This window comes from Haematobia irritans, chromosome 5 (genome assembly GCF_050003625.1).
Source record: "Haematobia irritans isolate KBUSLIRL chromosome 5, ASM5000362v1, whole genome shotgun sequence".
NCBI classification, from domain to species: Eukaryota; Metazoa; Arthropoda; class Insecta; order Diptera; family Muscidae; genus Haematobia; species Haematobia irritans.
The window spans coordinates 81,550,943-81,575,192 of NC_134401.1; the positions used below are offsets into that span (position 1 = coordinate 81,550,943).

Here is a 24,250-nt window from a genome sequence, read left to right on the forward strand (position 1 = left end):
GCGAAAGCCTAATTGAATATTTTTCCTGAATTTTATACTAATTGAACTTGAAAAAGAAATTTAATTTGATTTTTTAAATAAACGATTTCACCGATTTACACGCGTTTTCCCTTGGCCAAATTTTGACCGTATCACCCTTTAACTTACAATTGAGAAGACGGTGTTAAGAAGTTTTAAGATACCTTGCCAGCAGCAAGTGTTACCGCAACCCAATTAATTCGATTGTGGATGACAGGCTTTAGTACAAGTTTCTATGCAATCCATGGTGGAGGGTACATAAGATTCGGCCTGGCCGAACATACGGGTGTATATACTTGTTTTTAATGTACATTTGGTGAGATGTAACTTTTCTTATGTATTTTGATCTGCTGAATTCGAAAAAAATAATTTTTTAATTTTTTTTTATGGAACATTTTTTTGAGATATCCCGTTATTTTTAGTTTTTCGCTCTTTTTTCACCAAACGAATTATATATCGAGTTAGAAATGCATTGAGATGAAAGGTATTGAGAAGACAAATAATCGTGTATAATTGGATCTGTGATAAGTTAAGTGGTTCACTGTAAAACATAAAAATTTGCCCTTTTTACAGCTTTTTTCTTCATGTTCTATCAAAGATCTTTTAAAACGTTTTAACGACAATTTAAATTTCCAAATTTATACTCGACTTCCAGTAGAAATAAAACATTGACTTTTAAGTAAAAACTTTCTAAGAAAAAACCGCTTGCGTATTTTAAGGACACGACAGTATTTTTTGAGTGTAATATTGTGTGAATTTTGTATCCTAAAATAATACATCCAAATTTTAATTTAATAAAAACTAATTTAATAGTTCTTCTGTGTATATTTCTTTTTACAAAAATTAAACGCTGTATATAAACAAATAGTAATTTTATTTACTTCAAAGTTACAATGTACAAAATATTAATATATCCTGCTATTATTATTTTCAATGAATTTATGGGATTCTCCCATTGAGATTTGGCTTGTTACTTCCGTATTACAAATTCTTCATACGATTTACTGTTGAATTTTTCTATGTGTCCTACATCTACCACTTCATTGCATTATAATTTATTTGGAGATTATGTCTTCGTGCCTATGACGAATCAGGAGAACTCTTCAATATCCGGAAGCATGATTCTAAAGATAATGGTAAAACAGTAATGATCACATCTCCATTTCGCTTAAAGTAGACGCGATATTTCCGATCCTTGACATTGAAACATCTTTTAGTTCGATGCTGATGTGGTCGATCGGTTTTAAGGATTGGTACAATCTGTTCCTCCAACTGATGTAGAATATCTTCATCTATGGTTTCTCTGCATATAAACGGTTTTCCAGCCAAAAGTTGTTTGGGTTGATGGGAGTTAATAGATTCCTTTACGGATTCCATTTCATCAGATGATATATCAGATAAATGGCTGATAATTTCTGTGGTACAATTTTCTGACGGAGGCGATATGGTGACTATCAATTCACCATTTCTTTTATGGAATACTCGATATTTCCGATTCCTAATAATGAAAAGCTTTTTCGTTCGATTATTATGTAGTGGAATTTTAATCATTTGTGCAACGTGGTCGTCTAACTCACGTCGAACATCCTCTTCTAAAATTTCTTTACATAAAAATGGTATTCCAGCTAAAAGTTGCTTGGGATGATTCAAAGTATTAGATTCTGTGAATGATTCCATTTCATCAGATGATATATCAGATATATTGCCAATATTCTCAAGGTCAACATTCATAGACGAAGAATGTGGATCACCTTTTAGTAGTTTGGATTGATCGGAATTTTTATAGTCCATGATGGAGTCCACTTCATAATCGGATATATCAGATAAATTTGCGGCGTTCTCGAGATCAACATCCGTCGTTGATGGTAACGCAGTTATTATCAAGTCCCCGCTCCTTTTAACGTATACACGATATCTCCTATCTGCGACATGGAAAAGTCTTTTAGTACCATAGTTGTGGGTAAGTGTTGAAAGCATGAGTGCAACTTGTTTCTCCAGCTCACACTGAATATTGCTTGGTAGAATTCCGATGCAAACAAATGGTCTACCGGCCATTAAATTTGTAGATGGATCTGTTGTAGCATCTTCGGTTTCCAATACTTCAGGGTTTTCTTCCTTTTGGAGTTTAGATTTTATTTCCAACGATATATTGTCTGGAACAAAACTTTGAACATTATCTTTCGATAGATTATGGGACACACAAGGCAATGAGGCTTGTAAATGATTCGATGGTATATCAGAGACAACTGTTTGTTTAACGAGACCAATTTCTTTTGATCGAGGCAAGATGCGAACTATCAAATCTCCATTACGTTTAAAAATAAGACGGTATTTCTGGTCTTTGATTTCGAATTGTCTGTTGACACGTTTGCGGTGTGGATCCGATTTCAACATTTCCACAACTTGTCTATCCAAGTAACTCCGAACATCTTCTTCTAGGACATGGTCACATATAAACGGTTTACCGGCCAAAAGTTGTCTTCCACTTTGAATATTCCTTGACGGTATTTCGTTGCAATCAAATGCTCTGCTGGTCATTAAATTTGCAGGTGGATCATTTGTAGCATCGTCGCTGTCCATTATTTCAGATGAGTTTCCTTTATTTTGGATTTCGGATTTTAATCCCATAGGTATATTGCCTTGCAAATTTCCTCGAGCAGTATCTTCCAATAGCTCATGGGACACACGCGACAATGGGGCTAATGACTGAATAGCTGAACCTGATTTTATATCGGCAGTTGTCGATTCTAAATGATCCGATGATATACCAGAGACAACTGTTTCTTTAACGAGACCAATTTCTTTTGATCGAGGCAAGATGCGAACTATCAAATCTCCATTACGTTTAAAAATAAGACGGTATTTCTGGTCTTTGATTTCGAATTGTCTGTTGACACGTTTGCGGTGTGGATCCGATTTCAACATTTCCACAACTTGTCTATCCAAGTAACTCCGAACATCTTCTTCTAGGACATGGTCACATATAAACGGTTTACCGGCCAAAAGTTGTCTTCCACTTTGAATATTCCTTGACGGTATTTCGTTGCAATCAAATGCTCTACTGGTCATTAAATTTGCAGGTGGTTCAGTTGTAGCATCTTCGGTCTCCATTATTTCAGATGAGTTCCCTTCGTTTTGGATTTCGGATTTTATTCCCAATATTGTATTGCCTTGCAAATTTCCTCGAACATTATCTTCTAATAGCTTATGGGACACGCACGACAATCGGGCTAATGAATGCATAGCTGAACCTGATTGTATATCCTCAGTTTCCGACTCAGAGGCATCTGTTTCTTTAGCGAGACCAATTTCTTTTGATTGAGGTAATACGCGAACAATCAAATCTCCGTTACGTTTAAATATAAGACGGTATTTCTTGTCTTTGATCTCAAATTGTCTGTTGACACGTTTGCGATGTGGATCCGATTTCAACATTTCCACAACTTGTCTATCCAAGTAACTCCGAACATCTTCTTCTAGGACATGATCACATATAAACGGTTTACCGGCCAAAAGTTGTCTTCCACTTTGAATATTCCTTGACGGTATTTCGTTGCAATCAAATGCTTTACTGGTCATTAAATTTGCAGGTGGTTCAGTTGTAGCATCTTCGGTCTCCATTATTTCAGATGAGTTCCCTTCGTTTTGGATTTCGGATTTTATTCCCAATATTTTATTGCCTTGCAAATTACCTCGAACATTATCTTCTAATAGCTTATGGGACACGCACGACAATCGGGCTAATGAATGCATAGCTGAACCTGATTGTATATCCTCAGTTTCCGACTCAGAGGCATCTGTTTCTTTAGCGAGACCAATTTCTTTTGATTGAGGTAATACGCGAACAATCAAATCTCCGTTACGTTTAAATATAAGACGGTATTTCTTGTCTTTGATCTCAAATTGTCTGTTGACACGTTTGCGATGTGGATCCGATTTCAACATTCCCACAACTTGTCTATCCAAGTATTTCCGAACATCTTCTTCTAGGACATGGTCACATATAAACGGTTTACCTGCCAAAAGTTGTCGGGGTGTTGTAGAAAATTCAGAAAATGTAGACTTTGTTCCACACGATGATAGATCTGACATTTCGTCTCCGAGATTATGGCGCAAAGATATTTCGTCTTCGAGATTATGGAAATTCGTAGAATCTTGTAATCTTATATCTTTTTCTACTGACTCGAAACTGCCAGGTGATGATGTAGCTGATGTTATTTTTTCGTTACAAACTTCTTTTGGCTGAGGCAAAACCAGGACAATCAAATCTCCATTACGTTTGAAAAATACATCATATTTCTTGTCGTTGATCCGGAATTGTTTTTTAACACGTATGCGATGTGGATCAGTTTTTAATATTTCCGTAACTTGCCTATCCAAGTAATTCCGAACATCTTCTTCTAAGACATGGTTACATATAAACGGTTTACCAGCCAAAAGTTGTGGAGGTTTAGTAGATCTTTCCGACACGTGTGATTGTGGTCCAACTTGATCTTTAAATGCGTTGGTATGTTCTAAGGATTTTCCAGTCAATGAATGCGAAGAAGATTTGGTCTGTCTATCTTCTGTTTCCACCTCTATACTATCCGATGATATATTGGAAGCATTTACTTCTTTATCGGGTATTGAATTCAAAACGTTGTCGTCAATGGCAAAGGAGTTTTCTATCAATGAACGGGGAGAACATTCTGGTTGTATCTCTTCGGATGTTATATTAGACGAATTTATTTTCTTATCGATAAAAATTTCTTTTGTCTGAGGCGAAACTTGGACTACCAATCCTCCATTACGTAGAAAAAGTATCCGATATTTCTTGTCATTGATATCGAATTTTCTTTTAAGACGTCTACGATGCGGATTTGTTTTCAATATTTCTGTAACTTCTTTATCCAAATAGCTACGAACATCTTCTTCTATGATTTGGTCACATAAAAATAGTTTACCACCTAAAAGTTGTGAGGGTTTGACAGGCATTTTCGAAGTGTTCGATTTTGTTCCATCTTGGGACCCATTTTCGTCAAATTCGTTACTATGTGCCATTGGTTGTGCGATAAATGAACGGCTAGAAGTTTTTGTTTCCAAATCCATACGATCGGAAGGTATATCAGGCGAATTTACTTCTTTATCAACACAATTGTCTTCAACACATTTGAAGAAAATGTCTTCAAATGCGTTATTATGTACAACGGGGTTTTCGATCAATGAGTGGGAAGAAGGTTTTGGTTGTATATCTTTCGTTTCTAAATCCATACGATCGGATGATATATCAGGCAAATTTACTTCTTTATCAATACAAATTTCTTTTGTCAGAGGCGAAACTTGGACTACCAATCCTCCATTACGTAGAAAAAGTATCCGATATTTCTTGTCATTGATATCGAATTTTCTTTTAAGACGTCTACGATGCGGATTTGTTTTCAATATTTCTGTAACTTCTTTATCCAAATAGCTACGAACACCTTCTTCTATGATTTGGTCACATAAAAATGGTTTACCACCTAAAAGTTGTGAGGGTTTGACAGGCATTTTCGAAGTGTTCGATTTTGTTCCATCTTGGGACCCATTTTCGTCAAATTCGTTACTATGTGCCATTGGTTGTGCGATAAATGAACGGCTAGAAGTTTTTGTTTCCAAATCCATACGATCGGAAGGTATATCAGGCGAATTTACTTCTTTATCAACACAATTGTCTTCAACACATTTGAAGAAAATGTCTTCAAATGCGTTATTATGTACAACGGGGTTTTCGATCAATGAATGGGAAGAAGGTTTTGGTTGTATATCTTTCGTTTCTAAATCCATACGATCGGATGATATGTCACGCGGATTTACTTCTTTATCAATACAAATTTCTTTTGTTTGAGTCGAAACTTGGACTGCCAATCCCCCATTGCGCTGAAAAAGTATCCGATATTTCTTGTCATTGATATCGAATTTTCTTTTAAGACGTTTTCGATGCGGATTTGTTTTCAATATTTCCTTGACTTGCTTATCCAAATAGCTACGAACATCTTCTTCTATGATTTGGTCACATAAAAATGGTTTACCACCTAAAAGTTGTGAGGGTTTGACAGGCATTTTCGTAGTGTTCGATTTTGTTCCATCATGGGACCCATTTTCTTTAAATGTGTTACTATGTACAACGGGGTTTTCGATCAATGAGTGGGCAGACGGTTGTGGTTTTATATTTTTCGTTTCCAAATCCATACGATCGGATGATATATCACGCGAATTTACTTCTTTTTCCATACAAAGTTCTTTTGTCTGTGGTGAAACTTGGACTACCAATCCTCCATTGCGTTGAAAAAGTATCCGATATTTCTTGTCATTAATATCGAATTTTCTTTTAAGGCGTTTCCGATGCGGATCTGTTTTCAATATTTCCGACACTTGCTTATCCAAATAGCTACGAATATCTTCTTCTAAGAATTGGTCACATACAAATGGTTTACCTCCCAAAAGTTGTATTGGTGCTGCAGACACTTGTGCTGGTCCTTTCGATATCTCATCATCATTCGATGACTTACTATCCATTTCTCGACTACCTTCAGTCGAATCAGACACAGGTTGCTTTATAATTATTAAATCTCCGCTGCGCTTAATGTATACTTTGTACTTGCTATCTTTTATTATAAACTCTTTACAAATTCGTCTACGGTACGTTCGAGTTGCCAGAATATGGAGAATATGGGGTTCTAATTCGCGTCGAATATCATCGGTTAGGAAAATATTAGATATATATCTTTTACCGGCCATCAATGAGCAATTGGATTGGAAATTTGGTTTCATTTGAGAAAAGGTAAACGATTTATTATCTACTGAAATTAAACGTTTGTAGCTTTTTGGTTCGCGATGGATTGACATTACAGATGGAACTATATGGGTTTCTGCAAACTCTGTAGTAATTGGTGTTTGATTGACCTTTCTCCTGGTGGTTCCTGTATGGCGATCACAATATGGATCCGATTTTATTCTACCCATTAAGGATATTTCTCGCGAGTTAAATGAGGCATCGGAGTTAGATTGCAAGCTTATGTTTGACGTACTGGATGTTTCTGGCAATGATGGAATTTTATTTCTGTAGCTACTACTTTTAACAGCTCTGTAGTCCTGATCGTCATCATCATCGCTGGATATGAAAATGTGATCGTCCTCTATGATGCGTTCACGCTTAAACTGCAATATTTGAAATCCGCTTAATTTTTTCATATTTTCATAATGTGATGGTGGCACTACTAAGGGACAGCGATTTTCCTCGACCAGACTCCTCAATTCCGAGCATGATTTCTTTATTGTGCTGTCCTGCTCCAAAACGCTCGTTTCTTTATTTTCTTTTTTCAAATACGGATTAAATCGGTTTGAAATATTTTTGTGTGCCATTTTGAGCATGAGGTAAGTTATATCGACGAATTCTGCAAAAGATAAATTATTAAAGAGCTGTTACATTGGTTTGCTATTAGAAAATAGTCGAACATTTACTTTACTACTTTTGGCCATATCGATCTTATGTAATCTTAAAAATCGATGATTATAGATCGATATGGGCCAATTTTTGTATAAACTTTTTTGACACTCCAGAAGTCCAATCTAGCGATAGGACCATATGGGGACAATAGTTATTAAGGACTTATATTAAACAATTTTTGCTTGTTTGCTTGAGGAGAAGACATTTTTGCAATGAACACAAATTGTTTCTTCAAACTACGAAGATTTCTTCAACAAGTAAGTAAAGTCTAAAGTCGGGCCGGGAAATTTTAACCTACGGTGGTCATATGTAAATCGTATAAAATACATATATGGAAGCTATATCTAAATCTGAACCGATTACAACCAAATTCGGTACACTGTTAGAAAAATATGTTTTTCATATGTTCCGATATAAACAAAATGTGTTTCGGGCACAATTTTTAAACACAATATATTTAAGTGCCAACATGTAATGTTCCTAAACTAACACTAAATGTTTGGGACACATATGTTAATGTGTTAAAATATATTATGTTTGGGGCATGAATGTTTCATAAAAATAATATGTGTGAATGTAAACATATATAAATTTACAAATTTCGAGTAAACATATATATGTTTACAATTTCTGTGAAACGGTTGTTTCGGAAAACTGCTTTATGATAAGGCCAAAAATTGATATGCTTTAGTCTAAATATTATTTAATTTGAATATTAAAATGAGTATTCGGAGTAAAGAGTATAGACATTCAGAACCAAGAGCATAGAGATTTGAAAAAAAAACAGCATGTGTTTTCGCCTTGAGAGGAGAATTTTATGTATGTGTGGACAAGTGTTTTGTTTATCATTTTGGCATTATGGACACACAGTTTTTAACGGCCTTAAAGGTAAAAATGAAATTAAGTACAAAAGTTTTAAAGGCATTTAAAATGGTATTAAATGCTAATAAAAAACGGTTCACGCCAAAATAAATTTATGTGTACATTATAAAATTATTTATGTATGTGTATAGTTTTTGATTTTCTTCAAAAATTTCAAACTTTTATACCAAAAACAGTTTTTTGTTATAAAATTGTTATTTTTGCAAAGAAATAGTAATATTTTATTCAAAAGCCATTTCGTTTATATCAAGCACTGTTTCTGACTGTAAATCTTTAATAACCCACTTTTCGAAGTTTCATTATAAAAATTTAATATAGTATAAATGTCTAAATTACAAAAAAAAATGGTTCGGTCGGAGTAGGAATTGAACCCACGACCCTGTGCATGCAAGGCAGACATGCTAACCACTACTCCACGTGGCTAACAAATGTATGTTTCGTTTAAATAATGTTATGTTTGCATGGGCTTGTGGGCGCTGCAAACTATGCTATATAAATGTAACTTATAACGATAATTGTATACTGGTGACTATAACTGTTACGTAGCCCAGTGGATAGTGTGTTGGCTTACAAAATGTATGGTCCTCGGTTCGATTCTCCCGTCAGGCGAAAGGTAAAACTTAAAAAAATTATAAAATTGAATAATTTCTTCAACATTATTTGTATTACAGAAAAAGATACCAAGAACTAAAAATTTCGTGGAAGTGAAAATTATGTTAGGGAATGAGCACAATCTTCTTTGGGGAAAATTCTTCCAAGCATATAATATTTTTGGGCTCAAAATGCTTCCAAACATATAATATGTTCACATAAAACAAACATATTAATGGTTCGGCGGTATCCAATAATATATGTGCTTCCTGCAAAATATGTTTGGAACATATGTTAGAGAAGCGATTTTTTTTAAGGTGTATGCATATTTATAATGTTAATTCTACTTCCTGTGTAAAATTTTACGTAAATCGGTATAAAATATTGGCCTCTGGGGATAGGAGTGTAAATCGGGCGATACCTCTATATAGGAGCTATAGCTAATCCTGAACCGATTTCAATCAAACTTGCCATACACAGTTAGAATGGGAAATCTACTCTCTGTGCGAAATTCCATTTAAATCGAAGTAAAACTATGGCCTCTGTGGTCATATAAGTGCATATCGGGTGAAAGATATATATGGGAGCTATATCTAAATCTGAACCGATTATACTGATATTCTGCAAAATTTATGAGACTCACAAAATATTTGAATATACGAAACTTGAAGAAGATGGGTTGATAAATACGTAATTTATGACCAGATCGGTTATAAATGTATATGGCAGCTATATCAAAATCTGAACTGATAAATCCAAAATGCACACAAAAATACATCAACAGAGAGACGAACTGACAGACATCGCTCATCGACTTTAATTTTAATTTAATATCGGTATACTAAAAGATGGGTCTATGACGGCTCCTTCTGGCCGTTACATACAAATGCACAAACAGTAGTGGTAAACGATATAAAAATAATTATGCAAAAAATATTGAAGTAGAATGAAATATTACACAATCTTTGCGGCACGTTATTTACACATATTAAGGAAAATTATCAAATAATTAAGAAATTTTTATTAAAAGAAGTTCATAAATTTAAGTTTATTTTTTTTTTTAATTTAGGACAACAAATTTTGAATTGTGCGTCCTTCTTCCTATATTAGTATTAGCCTATATTTGAGGCATTTTTATCTTTATTCGAAAGGTTCAATATCTCAGTTAAATGAAAGATTAACTGAGATATTGGTGCAATGGTTAGCATGCCCGCCTTGCATAGACAATGTCGTGGGTTCGATTCCTGCTACGACCGAACACCAAAAAGTTTTTCAGCGGTGGATCATCCCACCTCAGTAATGCTGGTGACATTTCTGAGGGTTTCAAAGCTTCTCTAAGTGGTTTCACTGGAATGTGGAACGCCGTTCGGACTCGGCTATAAAAAGGAGGTCCCTTGTCATTGAGCTTAACATGGAATCGGGCAGCACTCAGTGATAAGAGAGAAGTTCACCACTGTGGTATTACAATGGACTGAATAGTCTAAGTGAGCCTGATACATCGGGCTGCCACATAACCTAACCTAACCTAAAGATTATTTATTTTTTCACTTTAAGGAAAATTGACTTTACTTCGTCGATATAGGACTTTACGGGGGGACGCAAACTCAAAAGATTCGCGTCCTAAATGAAAAGAATACATTTTTTAAAGCAAATACTATCAACTTTGTCTAGTGAAAAAGGACGAAAAACTAAACATAACGGGACATCTTAAAAACGGTTCCATAAAAATCTTAAACTTCATTTTCGAATTCAGCAGATGAAAATACATAAGAAGGTGACCCTCTCATCAAATGTACACTGAAAAAAAGCATGCCCAGTTCCAAAGATTTTGCTTTACATTAAAATTTTTGGAATTGATTCCGAGCCAAATAAGCGGAGAATTCAAGTAGGGATACTTTTAAGACAAAATTCGTTTTAAATATGGATTTTGTGTACTTGTTTCTAGGAAGCAAATTTTAATTTTTCGGTTTTTCAGTTTTTTCTTCGTATGCTATCAAAGTCCATTAAAAACGATTTAAGGACAATTTTATTTTCCAAATTCAGACTCGACTTGCAGTAGAAATTATGCTATGTTTCAAGTAAAAAACGTCTTTAAAATAAAGTGTTGAAAAACATGTCCTATATTTGAACGATTGTTTGCTTTGTAGTCAAGATGCAAAAAGACAAAAAATTTAAAGACAATTTCATTAATTTTAAAGAATTTTTCTGAATTACTAAAGTCAAGTTGAGCTTAGCCCAAAATTTTTTTCTTTCATATTATGATACCCTTTTTAAGTCAAGTCCATAAGCGTAGGAAGGCCTCTGGGGAGGGGGCTTAGACCCCCCCAGAAAAATTTTAGCCCCCCCAGAATTTGAAAACTTATTTACGATTTTACATTTTTATAAAAATTAAACAAGTATATACTCGTACAGCGCACAAAGTTTCACCAAAGACTTTCATACACAATCGAATTACTTAAGTTGTGGTAGAAGTCTGATATTTATGAAATAAAGCTGTGGTTGAAGTTATGATTTAGTTGAATAAAAAATACTAATTGATATTAAAACTATTCTTTCATAAATTAATATCTTAATAATGCTGCAAAAAAGCGTCGCCAAAAAAGAAGTGAAAATGTTCTGTGTTACAAAATTGGTGGAGAAGCGATAAATGTAATATGAACTTGTCATAGAACGAATGTCCACCGTTTCAACAACCGTTGCAATGAATTTGCATCACTTCTTAGGGTGTGATTTGAATTCAGTGTTTTGAATGTGAATTAAAAATGTTGTGATATTTTCCCAAATAAATAATTTTTATACTTTTTTATGATTTTTAATGCATTCTAACGCTTGTTTGAAACGTTTTTTCAAATATTATCGATTTTTCTATAATGGATTTAGCATTTTTGTGGCAAAATTTGAATAATTTGTACCATTTTATTTATTCTTACTCTTTTTTTAAACTATTTGAATAAAGAAAACAAAAAATTACGCATTAAAATATAAAAAAAAAAATTAAGTAAAAAAACTTCCTGTGTAGTTAAAATAGTTAACTTCTTTGTGAGGACATTTTTGGAAGTGCTTTTAAAGTTGTGCCTTTAGAACAACTCCCAATTTTTTGCTGGGAAAAGTGTGGAACTACCCTACGGGAAATGGATCAACCACAGAAATGGTACAGGACTAGTCCCTGGTGTGTATGGACCAGTCCCAGTTCTGATCAAAACGTATGGAAGGGACCGTCCACTTTAACATGGGTTTGTCATTGACGGAGTAAACTTACATTTTAGGACGCGTCTTGGACTCATCCCAAAGGACACGTCCTGGGACAATTTAGCAGGAGCAACCCATAAACAGGTCCTCAGGAACCATTCTCGGACAAACTCTTAGAAATCTCTTTCAATTTGGGCTCCTAATCGAACCCGAAATGAAAAAAAAACTTTTGAAATATGTCGAACAAAAGGTTATTCTGATCATTTTATTTCACTAAATGTGAAAATTGCAACTAACTGGAGCACAGGTACCAGTTCTGTGATAGGTCCGTCAGTGGCAATTTGCACCTATTTCTCGTGGGGTACTTTTAGTTGCTTTATTATAAATTGATTGTCGAGTTATTTTGATGTCTATTTTTTATTAAATTTTATGAAATAAAACATTAGTTGAACCTATAAGTTCAGTCTATAAAGTTTTAGCTAGGGGGGCTATAGACCCCCCCCCTAGGAAAATTGTCTAGCTACGCTAATGGTCAAGTCACTTAATTATAAGGACAATAGGATTTCATTGAAAAGTTTATAGACTTTTGGACAAGAAAAAAATTTTATATTAGAGAAATGCGTCTTCTAAGCAATGCAAAATTTGCCCTATTTCTCTCATCAGTGCAAAACATCGACCACATCATAGGAGATTTATATTTATCTTCCACCCAAACTTATTTTACTAATAGCCCCAAATGCTTAGATTTACTACTTCAGCAGAGGTTATTTAGGGCGCCAACAAAAAAATGCTGAAGTTGTTCCAAATTCACAACTTTAAAAACACTTCCAAAGATGTTCTTTTTTTAACCACACAGAAAGTTCTTTTGATTAAATTTTTTATAACTCGCTTTATTCATATTTTTAATGGGCGTTTTAAGTTTAAAACAGAGTAAGAATTAATAGGATGGAAAAAATTATTTTAATTTTGTCGAAAAAAATGCTAAATTCAATCTAGAACAAGTATATACGGCCGTAAGTTCGGCCAGGCCGAAGCTTATGTACCCTCCATCATGGATTGCGTAGAAACTTCTTCTAAACACTGCCATCCACAATCGAAGATGCCTTGCCATCGGCGGTAACGCTTGCCGATGGCAAGGCATCTTAAAACCTCCTAACACCATCTTCTAAATTGTATGACAAAATTTTCTATAGAAAGAAAATTTTGAAAAAAATTTCTACAGAAATAAAATTTTAACAAAATTTTCTATAGAAATAAACTTTTGACAAAATTTCTATAGAAATAAAATCTTGGTAGATTATTTTTGGCTCGAGTGGCAACCATGATTATGAACCGAATAAAATCTGAACAAAATTTTCTATAGAAATAAAATTTTGACAATGATGAAAATTTTATTATGAACCGAATAATATTTTAACAAAATTTTCTCTAGAAATAAAATTTTGACAAAATTTTCTATAGAAATAAAATTTTGACAAAATTTTCTATAGAAAAAAATTTTGGTAGATTATTTTTGGCTCTAGTGGCAACCATGATTATGGACCGATATGGACCAATTTTTGTGTGATTGGACCAATTTTGATATGGTTGTTAGCGACCATATACTAACACCACGTTCCTAATTTGAACCGGATCGGATGAATTTTGCTCCTCCAAGAGGCTCCGGAGGTCAAATCTGGTGAACGTTTTATATGGGGGCTATACATAATTATGGACCGATATGGACCAATTCTGGCACGGTTGTTAAAGATCATATACTAACACCATGTTCCAAATTACAACCGGATTGGATGAAATTTGCTTCTCTTGGAGACTTCGCAAGCCAAATCTGGGGATCGTTTTATATGGGGGCTATATATAATTATGAACCGATGTGGACCAATTTTTGAATGGTTGTTAGAGACCATATACCAATATCATGTACCAAATTTCAGCCGGATCGGATGAAATTTGCTTCTCTTTGAGGCTCCCCAACCCAAATCTGGGGATCGGTTTATATGGGCGCTTTATATAATTATGGACCGATGTGGACCAATTTTTGCATGGTTGTTAGAAACCATATACCAATACCATGTACCAAATTTCAGCCGGATCGGATGCAATTTGCTTCTCTTTGAGGCTTTGCAAGCCAAATCTGGAGATCGGTTTATATGGGGGCTATATATAATTATGAACCGATTTGGACCAATTTTTGCATGGTTGTTAGAGACCCTATACCAACATTATGTACCAAATTTCAGCCGGATCGGATAAAATATGCTTATCTTAGAGGCTCCACAACCCAAATCTAGGGATCGGTTTATATGGGCGGTATATATAATTATGGACCGATGTGGACCAATTTTTGCACGGTTGTTAGAGACCATATACCAACACCCTGTACCAAATTTCAGCCGGATCGGATGAAATATGCTTCTCTTAGAGGCTCCACAAGCCAAATCTGGGGATCGGTTTATATGGTGGCTATATATAATTAAGGACCGATATGGACCAATTTTTGCATGGTTGTTAGAGACCATATACCAACATTATGTACCAAATATCAGCCGGATCGGATGAAATTTGCTTCTCTTTTAGGCTCCGCAAGCCAAATCTGGGGATCGGTTTATATGGGGGCTATATATAATTATGGACCGATGTAAACCAATTTTTGCATGGTTGGTAGAGACCATATACCAACACCATATACCAAATTTCAGCCGGATCGGATGAAATATGCTTCTGTTAGAGGCTCTACAAACCAAATCTGGGGATCGGTTTATATGGGGGCTATATATAATTAAGGACCGATATGGACCAATTTTTGCATGGTTGTTAGAGACCATATACCAACATCATGTACCAAATATCAGCCGGATCGGATGAAATTTGCTTCTCTTTTAGGCTCCGCAAGCCAAATCTGGGGATCGGTTTATATGGGGGCTATATATAATTATGGACCGATGTGGACCAATTTTTGCACGTTTGTTAGAGACCATATACCAACACCATGTACCAAATTTCAGCCGGATCGGATGAAACATGCTTCTCTTAGAGGCTCCACAAGCCAAATCTGGGGATCGGTTTATATGGGGGCTATATATAATTATGGACCGATATGGACCAATTTTTGCATGGTTGTTAGAGACCATATACCAACATCATGTACCAAATTTCAGCCGGATCGGATGAAATTTGCTTCTCTTTTAGGCTCCGCAAGCCAAATCTGGGGATCGGTTTATATGGGGGCTATATATAATTATGGACCGATGTGGACCAATTTTTGCATGGTTGGTAGAGAGCATATACTAACAGCATGTACCAAATTTCAGCCGGATCGGATGAAATTTGCTTCTCTTAGAGCAATCGCAAGCCAAATTTGGGGGTCCGTTTATATGGGGGCTATACGTAAAAGTGGACCGATATGAACCAATTTTTGCATGGTTGTTAGAGACCATATTCCAACACCATATACCAAATTTCAGCCGGATCGGATGAAATATGCTTCTGTTAGAGGCTCTAAAAGCCAAATCTGAGGGTCACTTTATATGGGGGCTATACGTAAAAGTGGACCGATATGGCCCATTTTCAATACCATCCGACCTACATCGATAACAACTACTTGTGCCAAGTTTCAAGTCGATAGCTTGTTTCGTTCGGAAGTTAGCGTGATTTCAACAGACGGACGGACGGACGGACGGACATGCTTAGATCGACTCAGAATTTCACCACGACCCAGAATATATATACTTTATGGGGTCTTAGAGCAATATTTCGATGTGTTACAAACGGAATGACAAAGTTAATATACCCCCATCCTATGATGGAGGGTATAAAAATTGCGAATGTTTGCAAATATTTGAGGTCATTAAAAGTCATGAAAAATTATAAAAATTATTTATGTGGCAAAATATCACAAAATTTTTTAATTCACATCTAAAGGGTGATTCTTTTGAGGTTAGGATTTTCATGCATTAGTATTTGACAGATCACGTGGGATTTCAGACATGGTGTCAAAGAGAAAGATGCTCAGTATGCTTTGACATTTCATCATGAATAGACTTACTAACGAGCAACGCTTGCAAATCATTGAATTTTATTACCAAAATCAGTGGCAGAAAATCCGCTTTTTTATCGACAAATTTTGTTCAGCGATGAGGCTCATTTCTGGTTGAATGGCTACGTAAATAAGCAAAATTGCCGCATTTGGAGTGAAGAGCAACCAGAAGCCGTTCAAGAACTGCCCATGCATCCCGAAAAATGCACTGTTTGGTGTGGTTTGTACGCTGGTGGAATCATTGGACCGTATTTTTTCAAAGATGCTGTTGGACGCAACGTTACGGTGAATGGCGATCGCTATCGTTCGATGCTAACAAACTTTTTGTTGCCAAAAATGGAAGAACTGAACTTGGTTGACATGTGGTTTCAACAAGATGGCGCTACATGCCACACAGCTCGCGATTCTATGGCCATTTTGAGGGAAAACTTCGGAGAACAATTCATCTCAAGAAATGGACCGGTAAGTTGGCCACCAAGATCATGCGATTTGACGCCTTTAGACTATTTTTTGTGGGGCTACGTCAAGTCTAAAGTCTACAGAAATAAGCCAGCAACTATTCCAGCTTTGGAAGACAACATTTCCGAAGAAATTCGGGCTATTCCGGCCGAAATGCTCGAAAAAGTTGCCCAAAATTGGACTTTCCGAATGGACCACCTAAGACGCAGCCGCGGTCAACATTTAAATGAAATTATCTTCAAAAAGTAAATGTCATGGACCAATCTAACGTTTCAAATAAAGAACCGATGAGATTTTGCAAATTTTATGCGTTTTTTTTTTTTTAAAAAGTTATCAAGCTCTTAACAAATCACCCTTTATATCAATGAATTGCGGACCACACCGTAAGAAGTGATACAAACTCAGTGCAACGACTACAGAAATGGTGGACATCCGTCCTATGACCGTCCATGTTAAATTCATCATCATTTTTTGCACCACTTCCAGATCCAAAAATAATATTTTCACTACTTTTTGGCGACGCTTTTTTTTTTTGCTGGGCTATGATATTGACGGCTTCGCTCGACTTTCTACTTTACTCGTTTGTTTTATTATATTTGGGTATACAAATTGTCTATTTTGAGAGGTGTTCGGATTTCAGAGTCCAAGCTTAAGGGTCCGTTTTCGAAGTTGTATAGATCGATGGAAACAATTTTTAATAGCTGTAAAAAGAATTTAAAATGGATAATGCTGTTTACAAAACTGCTATATTTGTGTCTTTAAAAATTTATTTGTAAATTTCGCGAAGATCGACTATTTATATTTTTTCTAACTTAAGAACTCTCGTTATGTTAGAAAAAGAGGTCTCGAGCAGAACAAACATATTTTTAGTTCTATGGAGTTTAAAATCTTACACTAAAAAATAAGATTATTTGGATCAAAAGATTTTGACATTTCCGTAAGGATTTTGATATTGAATTCCTTAGTAAAATGTATTTACGATGAAATTCTCTTAAGTTTGATACTGCACCGAAAAAAGTGAACTGTTTTATAGGAAGAATAAACTAACTCGTACACTGCTGGAAAAATGCTTCGTACTATTAACGAACGGGCTTCGTTGATTATTTGTTTGATTATTTGTTGATTATTCGTTGAACTTTCAGATGAAAACGTGTAACAATTACCGGAATTAACCTTAGTGGCAAAGAAATTGGAGAAATTGTATTATTTCCTACTATATATAAAATATATTTCTAAGCTCTTAACAAAAAATAATACACCGCCAATGACTATACTCAAATACATTAATGGGTTAGGTTTCATTAATATATCGTTTGTGTTCATTGATACAACGATCGTCTTTTATTCAGACAATGAATGATTTTCATTCATACAACGAATAATTTTCGTTAATACCACGAAAAGGCTACGTTATATCAACGTAATTATTCGTTAATACAACGAAATTTATTCCAAAAAGGGTTTCGTAAGTATAACGTAAAATTACGTTGTTAGAATGAAATGCTACGTTGGCTGACTTTTAATGAAGAATTTCGTTAATACAACGTAGGAATTTATCGTATTAACGAAACTTTTTCTACCAGTGTACGAAAATTGAACTAAATTTTACTCCACATTTTGAGATTTCCACAAAGCGTTGTTAAAACCGGGAAAATTTTATGCCCCGTTGTACTTTTTATCTGCAGTTTTCGAAATTACAACCTCTCATAGAAGAAGAAATTAACCAAATTAAAGAAGAAAATCATTGGAGCCAAATCATGACCATTTTAACCATACAGTAGTTCATTCTTACTATTTTTGGGAATCGTAAAATTTTAATTTTCTTTAGTTCATATTGAACTTATGTGTACGGTCATTGAACTTTATACTCACGTTTAGTTCTTAAAATGTTTGAGACATACTTACAAAAACGAAATTTTCATTGGGCTGTGTTTTTAGGCTATTTCCAAATTAATATATGGTTTGCATCTAAGCATATTATATTTTCAAACATTTTATGTCCCAAGCATATTAACATATATGTCCCAAACATGTTATGCTAGTTTATGAATATTATATGCTTGCACCTAAAAATATTGTGTTAAAAAAATTTAGTTCCGAACATATAACATAATTTTTACACCCAAACAGTCTTTTTCATCCGGATTCAGATCTCATTTACAGAATTTTCATTCTCTTGCCTGTTTAAAAATCCAAATTATAACTGATACTTCAAAGTTACAAATAGTTTCTTAATTCTAAAAAAAAACATCTGTAAATCAAAGATGCAAAATCCTCAAAATAAGTTTTAGCCTACATTTGAAGCTGTTTTCTTAAATCTAAAAAATATACATCTAAGTTAATTTAAAGTCGATTTCTTTAAAGTAAAAATTTTTCGTCACTTTAAGGAAAGTTTTACTAAGACATATGACTTTCACAGAGGATCGCGGATTTCCAAGATTTTTTTTTTCTAGATGTAATCAAATACTGTTTTGAAACTTTCTTTTATTTTATGTTTTAAAGAAATGTTTTAAAGAAATGTGTCCATAATATTGTGTAAATAGCGTGGCATAAAATTTAGGACATAATATTTCCTATTAGGTCAATATTTTGTTCAGTGTCCAAAACATATTTAATATAAACTGAGAATAAGTTTTAACTTTTTAGACAAGTTATAAATAAATCAAATTTAAGAATATTAAAGTAACATAATCAACGGGTAATGAATCTGATAATGTGAAGTTGAAGCGGAATATCACGTTAATGTACCGTCCAATTTATAAATCAGGGTATAAACAATATGTTTACAGCAAGGACGAATATATTCGTCTGATAAAAGATTCTTTTGGCGCCATCTGGATTATCTCTATAATGGAATTATAATTTCCATTTCATGTTTTTGTTTTCTTTACACTGAAAATAAGCATGCCTGGTTCCAAAATTTTGTCTTTCCTTTAAAAATTTTGGTATTGATTCCGAGCCAAAGAAGCGGAGAATACAAGTAGGGCTACTTTTAAGACACAATTCTCTTTAAATTTTGGTTTTGTGTGCTTGATTCTAGGAAGCAAATTTTAATTTTTCAGCTTTTTTATTCATATGCTATTAAAGTCCTTTAAAAAAAAGTTAACAACAACTTTATTTTCCAAGTAGAAAGACTTCCAGCAGAAATTATGCTATGTTTCAAGTGAAAAACGTCTTTAAAATAAAGCGTTGAAAAACATGTGCTATTTTTAGAAGATTTTTTGCTTTGTAGTCAGATGCAAAAAGACAACAAAGACAATTTCATTAAATTTAAAGAATTTTTCTGAATTATTAAAGTCAAGTGACCTTAGCCCAAACATTTTTTCATTCATGTTATGATACCCATTTTTTAATGAAATCATTTAATTATAAGGATAATACGACTTCATTGAAAAGTTTATCGACTTTTGGACGAGGAAAAACCTTTATATTAGAGAAATGCGTCTTCTATGCTCAGCAAAATTTGCATTCGTACTTTAAAGACATGAAATCTTTGACATCACGACAAATTTTTTTTTTTTTTAGTGTAGACATTTTTTCAAATTTTGTTTTGTACATAAATAACATATTTCGTAATTAACTTTCTATTTTGTATATGAAATAAATTTATTTTATTTTGTTTTATGGTTTATTTTAATAATTTATATTCCCTATTTTTTGCAAATGTTTAGACTTGTATTCTAATTATTTTGGAAAAAGTGACGATTTTTTTTAACTTTATTGACTGCTTTGCTGGCAACACTGGACGCAAAACAATGTGTGAATTCAATACACGCTCTCACTAAAACATTCATATACTGTGGAATTAACAATCTCTGTTAAAAATTAACAGTACCAAATCTTTTATATTCAATTGTATATCGTTTGACATTTTGTTATGTTAAAGTCGCTGTTAACCCTGCAAAATATGAGGTATACAGTACTTTTGACAAATAATTTTATTAGAGTGGAACATTGTGGGAAATGATTTCGTCTAGACTCTGAAGAAGAAAAATATGCACTAAAAAAAAGTGAGTTAATATAAACCAACTTTTTGAAATAATTTCTTTTAATATATGTAAACCGTTTTATTAAAACGTTTATTACAATATATTAACTGTTGTCTTGTATCTTTTATTTTTATTTATGTTTTATACTCACTTTTACTGTTTTTAAATAAAACACATGATGTCCAATATATTTATTACATTTATTTAGAATCACACCAGTATCTATTAACAGTGAGATGTATTAACACAACAGACATTAAAATAATACAAAATTTTTCATATTAACTATTTGAACAATAATTTCTAATAACAAAAAATTAATTTTTTAAGGAAAAAAATTGTACTAAAAAACAAAAATAATAATAATAACCAAAGATGAAAAATCTTTAAAATAAGTATTAGACTATTTTTGGCCATTTTTGTGTTTAGTCGAAAAATTAAACTCACTCACTCACTTAATTTAACAATTTTTTCTTTAAATCAAAATTTATTTTTAAGCCGATAGATATTATAATTTGTAATTATAATAAAGATTTTAATAAATAATTAAATAAGGACGTACATTTCAAAGTTTCTTCTCCAAATTTAAAGAAAACAATTCTTAAAGCAAAATTTATGAATTCTATTTTAATTTTCTTTATTTTTAAGGAGAAAATTCGTTTCGGATTTCCGTATTCTAATCAGTTTCCTTTAGTGAACCAAAATTATTCTAATTGTTACAATAGTGATAAACTCGATTTTATGTCAACTTCGCATTACTGGCGGAGAGTACATTTTGTCTTTCATATACTCTACGTAATTGGAGGATTTGGTTTATTAGTTAGAAACACTCTTTTTCGGGTTTTTCCATATTTTTGAAGGAACAAAACATTTTGTGTACACAACATTCCTATTCCAAATTTCGAATATTACTACGTACATACGTGATTTTTGTGAGTTTCGAATACTCTTTCAAATTAACCGAAACAATTTCGAAATTGCCACACAATCACTTTAACTGTACACAGAAAGAAATATCACCAATATTTTTTTAATTACATACTTTACTGCAGTTGAGATTGAAGGAATTGGATCTATTAGTATATAGTTTTGTGCATGTACACTACCTCAGCCATCGACGTCTGTAATGTAATGCCATTCGAAAGAAATTGCCCAATTTCGACTAATCGACTTTTGACATTCGAAATTTACCAAAAACTTTGTTTTATTTTGAAACCGAGTTGACCACTTTTTTGTGAAAATAAACAAAATTTTTAATTACCAATATCTCGTAGTCCACCCACTCTTCGGAACAAATTCCTTATGCATAAGAAAAGCGAACAATGTTTTTTATTATAAACCATTTTAGTTCGGAAGATAAAGATGAGAGAAAAGTTTCATGCTTTGCGAATTCGTAAACTAGAATACTCAACTTTTTCGCCCATGTTCCGATATTTAGAATCGCAAATCGTAAGAATTTATTTTCTTATAACCAAAAATTCAAGATACACTGGGATTTAAATCAAAATACCATTTAAACTTTTTATCATTTGGATTATGAAAATATCACCAAAAGAGTGTTTAGCTATTTGCGATTCTGAATATCGGAGCATGCACTGAAAAAAGCATGCTCGGTTCCAAAGATTTTGTCTTTACTTTAAAATGTTTGGTATTGATTCCGAGCCAAAGAAGCGGAGAATACAAATAAGGATACTTTTAAGACACAATTCTCTTTTAAATTTAGGTTTTGTGTACTTGCTTTTAATTGTTCCTTTTTTTTCTTCATATGCTATCAAAGTCCTTTAAAAACGAGTTAACGACAACTTTATTTTCCAAATTCAGACTCGACTTCCAGTAGAAATTATGCTATGTTTCAAGTATAAAACGTTTTAAGAAAAACATGTCCTATATTTTAACGATTTTTTTGCTTAGTAGTCAAGATGCAAAAAGACAACAAATTTAAAGACAATTCCATTAATTTTAAAGAAATTTTCTGAATTATTAAAGTCAAGTTGACACTAGTCCAAAAATGTTTCATTTTATGATACCTATAGTCAAATCACTTAATTGTAAGGTCAATACGACTTCATTGAAAAGTTTATCGACTTTTGGACAAAGAAAGAATATTAGAGAAATGCGTACTATGCTAAGCAAAATTTGCATTCGTATTTTAAAGACATGAAATCTTTGACCTCAGGACAATATTCTGTTTAGTGTGGGGACAGAGAATGAAGCCGTCGAGTCGCGCTGCCGCCGACCAGTTTTTGCCAGTCGAAGCCGCTGCCGAATATGTCGACTCAAAATTAGCCGCCAATTAATCAAAAATATTGATTTAAATCAGAAAAATTTGTTAATAATTCTTGTATTTTTTTGTCAAGACGTTTAACTTTCCATCCAAAAGCAGTCATATAATAATTTTGCAAAAATTTAGCTCATAAAATTTGAATAAAATGTAAATGTGATTGTAAGATTGGTTGTACAACTAATCTCATTACCATTCGGATAACTTCAAATTGATTTTATAATGGATAATCGTCCGCCGCCGAATAGACAAATTTATATCGGCTTAGCCGTCAAGCCGCCGTCGCCGACAAAAATGGGTCGGCTTCATTCTCTGCATGGGGGATTAGTGACTAAAATTACGCGATCTTCAGATGGGACTTCTTTAACTTGAAATTTATGATTGAAATTTCTAAACAATTTCCAAAAGTTAAGATATATTAAAATTTAATGGATTGTTTCATTATCTTACACGGCCTTTATAAAATATTTGATACATTTTTCAGCTGACTGTATATAAAGGTAACTTTTTTGTATATGAAGATACATTTTCACTACATTATCTACATATATGAAATTAATTGATCCAATTAAATATTTAATTAAAATTGCTTCGACCATGAAATTGATAACATTAATAACCAATTTTGTTTAAAAACAAGTCGAATTTTCAATTAAAATTTGTTGATATTTTTTTCTGTAAAATCTTACAAGTGAGTATTTTCACCATCGATATTCGTAGCGATATATTTGGTATCAAACCGTCTCACTTTTACAAAAAGAATAACATTGTCTATTTAATGAATTTAAAAATATTAAACTTTTAGTTGTTGATTTTCACTCTATTGTATGCTGATTTACTAGCCCAACTAAAATATACGTTGTTCCTTAAATTTGGTATTGCATTGTTCCTTAAATTTGGTACATTTTTGTGACCATGAGTTAGGCTTTTCCAACACTGGCGAGAATGTATACATTTGTTTTTTTTTGCCGAATTGATATGTATCTCTTTTCGTATGCCAGCAGTCATTTGACTCCTGCAAGCATGTAACAAAGATCACACACCCATGCAAATGGATGGAAAATTACTTAAATATTATTTTATTGCGAATATTTTCAAAGAGGCTGTAGCACTCAAATTACACACACACAATATATGGGGAAGCAAAGGGTAACATCTCAATTGCCACATGCTCGTGGTTTCGAAGACTATAGGCACTTCGTTTAAATCACACGAAACCTTTATTAAAACACCACATATCCACTCACCAAAACAACTTGATTTCACTCTCACTGTTAAAATTCAACTGAACCAGTTTTCTGTGGGTATACATTTTTATACAGTCTTAGACATCTGCTTCT

At 33.3% G+C, this 24,250-nt stretch overlaps 2 protein-coding genes across 2 annotated transcripts in view; one reads left to right on the plus strand and one right to left on the minus strand.

Moving 5' to 3' along the window:
* Tsp42Er (Tetraspanin 42Er) overlaps positions 1-24,250 on the plus strand; it is a 47,729-nt gene that overhangs the window by 5,889 nt on the left and 17,590 nt on the right. The window lies entirely within an intron of this gene.
* LOC142238610 (uncharacterized) lies at positions 876-24,176 on the minus strand. The gene is made up of 2 exons (XM_075310303.1): positions 24,158-24,176; positions 876-7,430 (listed from the first exon to the last, which is right to left on the minus strand). The coding sequence occupies exon 2, from the start codon at positions 7,405-7,407 to the stop codon at positions 1,099-1,101; it is 6,309 nt and encodes a 2,102-aa protein (XP_075166418.1). The 5' UTR covers positions 7,408-7,430; positions 24,158-24,176; the 3' UTR covers positions 876-1,098.